The sequence below is a fragment of the Salminus brasiliensis genome, chromosome 20 (genome assembly GCF_030463535.1).
Source record: "Salminus brasiliensis chromosome 20, fSalBra1.hap2, whole genome shotgun sequence".
Taxonomy (NCBI): domain Eukaryota; kingdom Metazoa; phylum Chordata; class Actinopteri; order Characiformes; family Bryconidae; genus Salminus; species Salminus brasiliensis.
The window spans coordinates 17,575,428-17,583,430 of NC_132897.1; the positions used below are offsets into that span (position 1 = coordinate 17,575,428).

Below are 8,003 nucleotides of genomic sequence, written 5' to 3' on the forward strand. Positions count from 1 at the left end.
TCGCCACACTCCGATTGTTCTTTTTCCGCAATGCTAAGAATCTGAAAGGCACGCGTCCATATGGCAGGTACAAGCAGCGATCCGAGAGTGAGCGGCAAGCAAGTACGCAGAGGGGCCTATAAAGACAGGGGGATTGACTTTAAAGCGCACGCTAAGTGTAAATTTGTGCCTGTCAGCGCAGCGACAGATTGAATGTGTTCTGTATTAAAACAGTCCAGGTCCACTGCTATTTAGTGCTTATTGTGTACGTTCAGCTCAAAAGCCCACTAGAAAACATGCCACAGCTCATCAAAGAAGTGAATCAGCATGGGTTACCATTGGGAACTGGAGCCAAAACCTAGTTTTAAAGCAGCTAAAGGTTTTTCATTTCTTGTCGTTGGATTTGTTCCCCCCACTTTTCTGCACAGAAGCACTCTAGTTCTGGGAGATTCTGGGGTCGTCGTGCATGGACAGCTTGTTTAAGGTCTATCCACAACATTTATGTGGAGTTAAGGTCAGAGGACTATTTTTGAGGTATATTTTTGATCATTATCCTGTTGTAGGAACCATCTTTTTGCCAGCTTTAGCCTTTTAACCTGTTAAAAAGCAGAAAAGCCAAAGGGCTGAAAACTTCTATCACCAGCGAATAGCCCTACAGTTTCTACAATACTCCCTGTAGTAACTGGATAATACATCTTAGTGTGTAATAAGCCTTGGGGTGTTAAGGGGTTAACAGATGACAGTTTGACATTTGCGTCTAGGACTTGGTATGATATGTGATTTGTTGTGGAATCAATCCAGTCCTCCCTCCACCTATGTAATATTGCCATTGTCAGTGGTTGCTACACAAGTCCAAAGCAAGGTGCATCCACCCCCGTGCTTCACAGTTGGCAAGTTGGTGTTCTTTTCATAAAATGCAGTTCCTCTTTGCGTCCAAACGTACATGCACTCTACAGCCGGGTTTCCAAAACTCATCTGATGCACAAGGAAGAATCTTCAATAGTCAAGCGAGCATCACACTGAATACTCTCTCTAATCTTTGAGATGATCTTAACACTAAGACCCTGTTCACACCTGGTCACTAAATACTATCTGGATTGTATGCTGATAAGATTTTAGCCACATGCATTTTCACTGGGTAGTCAAATGTGTCGCCGGTCAGTCAGACTGAAATCCGATCTCTGTGTGGGACGAAATATGCAGATTCACTCAGTGCGTGGTGATTATTACTGGTGTTTCGGGTTGTATTGGGAAGGGTTTTGGCTGTCGAATGCGTCTTGAAGAGACGGATGTGTTTACACTGCTATAACCTGTCGCTCAAATGTGTCTCATACCACCTCCTGAAGTGTTTGAGTGAGGGGATTTGTATCTGGTTTAAATGAGTCTTAGGTGTGTTTACACTTGACCTCGGCCTCATCCAGATAAAGTCCTGATCCTCAAGACGCCTGAAGTGACCAGGTGTATGAGATGCTTTCGGTAAACTCCAGATCGGTACTGTTACTGGTCGATACTGAAGATTTCAATAATAGTATCGATAATGGAAAAGCAAAAGGGGTATCATGCCATCTCTATTGTTGCTAATTATTGATAAATTGATCAGGTTTACTTTGACTAAGATGTCTGATCGTTCAGTCATCCTATAGGTCCAAATCAGACCTAATCTGCGCTGAGAGTGTTAAGCAGTTCCTGAAATCCACATGCGGTGTAGCGTGCAGCGTATAAATACACTTCAGAGGACGCAGTGCTCAATGAAGTTCCCTATAGTGATCATAAATCAGTGGGTGTAAATCACACGTTTGGCTTTCCTATCCTCTCCGCAGTCATCTCGGGTGTCACGGCGTTGTTAGTGTGAAGAGTCTATTAATATGTACACTGTTCAAGCTTTGTGTGCTTCCTCCTCAGATCCCATTGACCTGTTTTGATGAGAGTGAGCCACGTTGCCAGAGCGGAACAACAGGGACAGGAAGAGAAGGCACACACGGCGAGGTGAAGTTCAACATAGGACACAATCACACGTTAACTATGAGAAGCAGGCCAGCTAGGTTGGCCAAGGGTGACCGCATTGGCCGCATGCAAGAAGGGTTGACTGCCGAGTGCTGAGTGATACAGTGACAAATGTAACTCGAGCTTAGCAAGGGGAGGATGACTCCAGCCTCAAAGCACGGGGGGCAATAAATATCTCTGGTAAGCAGAGGTGAACATGTCTCCAGGAGACCATCAACATCTCCCAGCTGAGTTCATTTCAGTATCTCATGTGTCAGACAGAGCTGTTTTGGATGTGTGCGTGTGCTACGTAGAAAGTGCTTCCTCCTCAAACTGTTATTCGCTGTGATTGTGCAGGGTTTTGAATGTAAAGCATAGAGATTAGCTTGTGGGAACATTTGTTTTTTTGAGTTTGCAAGTCCTGGATTCACCTGTAGAGGGAGCAATGCACTGTAAAAATAAAAAGAGACTCTAGGCACTTTTGGGGTTCCTCAGCTCACCATACAGGCGGAACACATTTAGGAGCCTGCATAGACCTTCTGAAAAAGGACAGTTCTCTGAGGAACAGTTCCCAGCAGAAGTGTTTTATCCAGCACGGTCTGAGACGTCTAAGGGAGCCTCAAGGCAGCATGTATACATTTTAGGCTCCTGAAGGAAGGACTTTAGCTTTTTGTGTGGCAATGTTGAGCTACAACAATAGGTTAGTGATTGGTGGTTGATAATGTATTTATTTATTACCTCATTATTTATTTCCAGACCTTCATATTTAGATTGCTATTCTAGTAAGAATTGCACATCTGGGACAGTCATTTTACTAACCTCACCAGTCTGTTTAATTTAGGATCCCCGTGTAACAGTTTTACCATCAGTTTTACCATAAAGTTTTGATAAAAGCATGCATGCATTCAGCTCAGTTTATGGATGCACATTTTCATTAAGTCTTGAAAGGTAACAAAATGATCTGGACTTCTGTAATATGCCAGGTCAATTTAACGGCATTATAGGTTAGTTTAGTTTTAATTCATTTCAATTTAGTTTTAAAAAATCAGTTCAGTTTAGTTTAACTAGTCATTAAATTTAGTTTGGTTTAATGTAGTTCAGGTAAATTCAGTTCAGTACTTTTGAGTTTAGTTCAGTTACATTTGGTTCAGATTAGTTCAGTTATGTTTAGTTCAGTTAAAGTCAAGTTTATTCAGTTCAGTTTGGTTTAATTCAGTTCAATTTGGCTAATGCAGTTCAGTTTAGTTCAGTTTAGTTCAGTTAAAATTTAGTTCAGTTTAGTTCAGTTTAATTCAGTTCCATTTAGTTCAATTCAATTTAGTTCGATTTAGTTCAGTTCAGTTTAATTCAGTTCCATTTAGTTAAATTCAATTTAGTTCAGTTTAATTCAGTTCCATTTAGTTCAGTTCAATTTGGTTCAGTTTAATTCAGTTCCATTTAGTTCAGTTCAATTGGGTTCAGTTCAATTGGGTTCAGTTTAATTCAGTTCCATTTAGTTCTGTTTTAATTCAGTTCCATTTAGTTCAGTTTAATTTGGTTCAGTTTAGTTCCAGCAAAATTCAGTTCAGTTTAACCTAAATTCAGTTTATTTAAAGTCAGATTCATGAAACAAACACCAGGAGGAAATACTAAGAAGATAATACTTAAAAGAGGAAGACTTATGGTCTTAAAACAATACTTGAGTGTCAGCTGATATTGATTCAATAACTTCAGTAACATTTATATTTAATAAAATGTGTACATTTGTGTTGTAGACATCGTGACTCCTAGTTCCTATTACCACCACTGTAAAGAAATCTGAGAACCATGTCACACCAAAAACCCCTACCGCATCTGAAAGTATGCTGAAATGTTCATACTACTGAAACACCTTACTATCCCACTCCCTCATAATCACCCAGTGTGAGTGTGCAGTTTCAGAACTCTTAGGATTGGGCTGATATCAGCAGAAAATGCTGGCGATGTAGGAGTGAAGGAGTTGGCTTTCCCAGAGGAGACTCTGATCCTAATCCTAATCCACCAATTGTGCGTTGGACCCAGATCACATTCCTTCATTCTGTAATATTGTTCCATTTTAAAGGACTGTACTAAATCCATGACTTTGAGAAGGGCACCACTCAGCTGGATCATCTTTCCTTCTTCATCGGTTTTCCCCTCATCAGCCCCAGTGAGCTATAAAAACTGAATATAATGTTAATAAGTAAGATAATAACTCAGTCTAATCTTGCTGAAGCACTATGCATTTGCACACGCTGTGCATAAAAAATACAGCACATATTAAAACAGCAACACAAGGGTTAGTTGGTTTATTGTTGTTGTATATATGTTCCCTCTGTGTGTGTGTGTGTGTGTGTGTGATGAGGGCTTATTCAGTGGGCTCTGATTGACAGAAGCTCGGGTTGCTTCCTTGCTTCCTTGCAGTCCAGGGTTCAGGCGAATTTCTCGCTGTGAAAGCTTGGTGTCACTGTTGAGCTATTTTAGGAGTCAGCCCCTCTCCCCACCCCCACGCCCACCCCACCACCCCTCTCTCCACACACATAGACTATTCCCGTACCACGGGCTAAACACTGATTAGCATTTCCTCTCTGAGAAAGACATATGAATGTAATAAAATGTAAAGAAAACAATCATATGGCGCCGCTATTGATTATTGAAGAAACACCGTCACTGTAAATCACAGCTGCTTATGCCGGGTTTTAAGGGCTTATATTATTAATGTTGTCGTTAAATGACTGGTGTTCATTCCCTTCTCTTGACTGTTCTCATAAAGGGGAGCTGACCGGCTCACAGTAACTTACCAGTCTCTCGGCAGGTCACTGCTGTAAAGGTCCGCCACGTTAAACACACAGCAGAACGGCCTGTGCAGTGCTGTGCAGTACTCCCACTGATCAGATGAGAGGAAAAACGCAGATTTCTAAACGATTCACTTGGACTTTAAGTAAGTAAGTAAATAAATAAGCAAATAAATAAATAAATTCTTTAATTATATTATTATTATATTATAATTATCTTTAATTATATTAATATATATTATATTAATTATATTATATTATTAAAAAAAATAAATGCTATTTTAATAGCCCACCAACAACGACAATAATAATAATAATAATAATAATAATAATAATAATAACAGCGCGCCGTCTTTATCTGTAAGGACTGTAAGTCTATATCCAGCCAATCACTATGTTGTAGAAACGGAACTACATTTATCAGGCATTACGGTTCACAAACCAACCGGTCCTAAGAGTTTTTAAAGTCATATTCTTTTTTCGTATTATTATTATTATTATTACAACTAGTAGTAGTAGTATTCGTTATAATATTTGTATCAAATGTTTAAAAATACAATTATAAAAAACAATTCATGTATTTATTAGTGTTGTTATTATTGTACTACTACTTGATAATGATAATAATAATAATAATAATAATAATAATAATAATAATAATACCGCAAAAGCCCCTAAGTAAGGCGGATCATTACCTCCATGTTTTTATTTTTTTATTTTTTTTTATTGACTAATAAATCGACTTTTGTAAATGTATTGAAGCACAACGCCGACAAATGTACGAATTCCTGATTAAAACGGAAATTAAAACAAACGAGTCAAAAAAGTCAATAAAATAATAAAATTGACTCGGTACGGTCGAGCAGGGTCGCGGGACTCGCGCGCGTTCCGCCTCCTCGAAGAGCCGAGCTCGCTCTTCACCACGCGCCGCACACACGCACTGTACACGAGTCTCACTACGATGAACGCTAAAGACATTGGACGAGCGCGCGCACACACACACACACACACACGCTGTGAATGTCAGTAGTTAGTCAGTTCATCCAGAATAAATAAATGTAATAACTACAGAAGCTGCTGTGTAGTTCAGCAGAGCGAGCAGACACACACACTCCCTCTCTCTCTCTCTCTCTCTCATCCACTGTGTGAGGATTTGTACAGTACTGTACAGTTATTACTGTATAAATGTCTCAAACAACTCCATTGGTTTAAACCATTGAAACCATTTTAAAGAGACCATTGGTCTCACTGGTAATATTAATAGCAGTCAACCTGAGCAGTGGTGTACAGTAAAAACACGGCTATTAGTCCCATGTATCAGAAGGAGTCACACAGTCCAGTGAAAATAAAGCTATTTTATTGTCAAAGCATTCAACATGGTTAGATAAACTATCAAATAGTAAATTTCAGCAAAAGGAAGAAACACTGAATCTATTCCTCACGGACACAAAATATTACACTTTGTATTCAAACAAAACAAGTATGTACATTGTGGATAGACTGCATCTTAAACCAATAACTATCATTTACATGCATCCTTAAATATAGTTCAACATCATATTCAAATTATGTTCAGGATTCGACCTGCGGCCTATAGACATGAAAAGTCATTGAATAGCTTTCTCCGTGAAATGGAACTACATTTCGATTCGATTTCTATACATTATACATTAATATGTACAAAATACAAATTACATTTACACATCCTTATTCCTCAGTGCCCCTCCCCCCCAAATAATAAGTGCTTCATATGATAAATAGATTTTTTTTTCTGTTTTAAAGTCAAAATGCATTTGCATACACCAAAACATGACATTTGAAAGAAACAATCCGAATAGAAATGTCTTTTTCGAACGTGAGATCAAGTGCGTTTCTCCAGATTGACAATATTCCCATGTTGATAGGACACACAAAAAAAAGCCACTGGCAAATAAAGATCCCCCGAAAAAAAGAGTCAGTTATGCGAGGTCATGTGACGGGAGAGGTGATGCCGCTCCCTGAAAGACTCGTTGCAGATAGGGCACTTGAGCTTCTCCTCGCGCCGCCTCTTGACCAGCGGCTCCATGGAGTACTCCTTTTTGTGATGCGAGCGCATGTGGTAGACCAGGTCAGAGGTCATGCGGAAGGAGGCGTTGCACTTGGCGCACCAGTTCTGGGCAGGCAGGCATAGGGAGGTGAACGAAGGGGGCAGGAGCGTGAGGGCCGACGGCATCTGCAGCTGGATGGGGCCTGACGTCTTTGGCCAGAAGGCTGTGGTGTAGAGGAAGGGGCTCTGCTTGGCCATGCCGCCCGGCACAGGGCAGTTGCTGCCCAGTTCAGAACCCTGCAGCTTGGCGGCCAGGTGGTCGGCCTGGTAAAGCCGGCTGGAAGAGACCGTGTCGCCCACGGCTGGGTGACAGTCCACTGCCGGCAGGAGCTTGGGCGCCATGACCAGCGGCGAGACGTGCGAGAAGGAGCGGGACGGCTGGCTGAAGGCGCTCTTGCGCTCCGATCCCCCCTCTTGCTGGGGCACTGAGGTGAAGGCGCTGCCCACCGTCGACGTCTCAATCCGGGACTGCGGGGGCTGAGTCTCACTCAGCACCTGCCTGATGCTCACATGCTTCTCGCTTGGGTTGCTGCTGGGCCGGCCAGCCTCCGCTTTGTTCTCAGAGTTGAAGCCGGAGTTTTTGCTGCCGTGCTTCAAGCTCTGGGACGACTTCTTGACTTCCGTGAAGGCGCTCCGCTTGGTTTCTGTCGCCTCCGAGCCTGGAGGCGAGAAAGCCCGCCTGCTCTCCTCCAGGCCGTACGCCCCACGGTACTGCTGGGCTGAGTTCACCAGCTCTTCCTTGGACTTGGGCAGGGGATGGACTAATCCAATGCCCCTGTTGTCCTCCATGTCGGAGAACTTGCGCTTTCCTGAGCTCTCGCTCAGGATCTCGGCCTCCTTGTCGCTAGGAGGACTGGTCCTGTTATTCTCCAAGTCCCTGGCAAGATTGTGGAAGTCTGTGGACGGCTTCCCGTCCTGTGGGCTGGGAAAACCCTCGGATCGGCCTAGCTTGGGACTGGACCTGGTGGAGGGCATGCTGGTCTGTTCACTTCTGTCCTTAGCCTCGTCCTCCAAGCTGGCCATGCTCTGCAGTCTCTTGGTGCAGCGGAACCTCAGGTGAGCCAGAAGCGGGAACTCGAACTGGAAGCGTTGACTGCAGTCCGGGCACAGGTAAGGTGGCGATCCTGGACCAACGAAAAGAAAAGAGGTGTCAGAGATTTCAT

General features: G+C 42.5%; 1 protein-coding gene across 4 annotated transcripts in view; it reads right to left on the reverse strand.

The window, feature by feature from the left end:
* Positions 1-6,094: 6,094 nt before the first annotated feature.
* prdm8b (PR domain containing 8b) overlaps positions 6,095-8,003 on the reverse strand; it is a 7,580-nt gene continuing 5,671 nt past the window's right edge. For all 4 annotated transcript variants that reach the window (XM_072665063.1, XM_072665065.1, XM_072665064.1 and 1 more), the window contains exon 4: positions 6,095-7,964. In XM_072665063.1, coding sequence (XP_072521164.1) covers positions 6,709-7,964 — 1,256 coding nt within the window. In that variant the 3' untranslated portion in view covers positions 6,095-6,708. The remainder of the gene's footprint in view (positions 7,965-8,003) is intronic.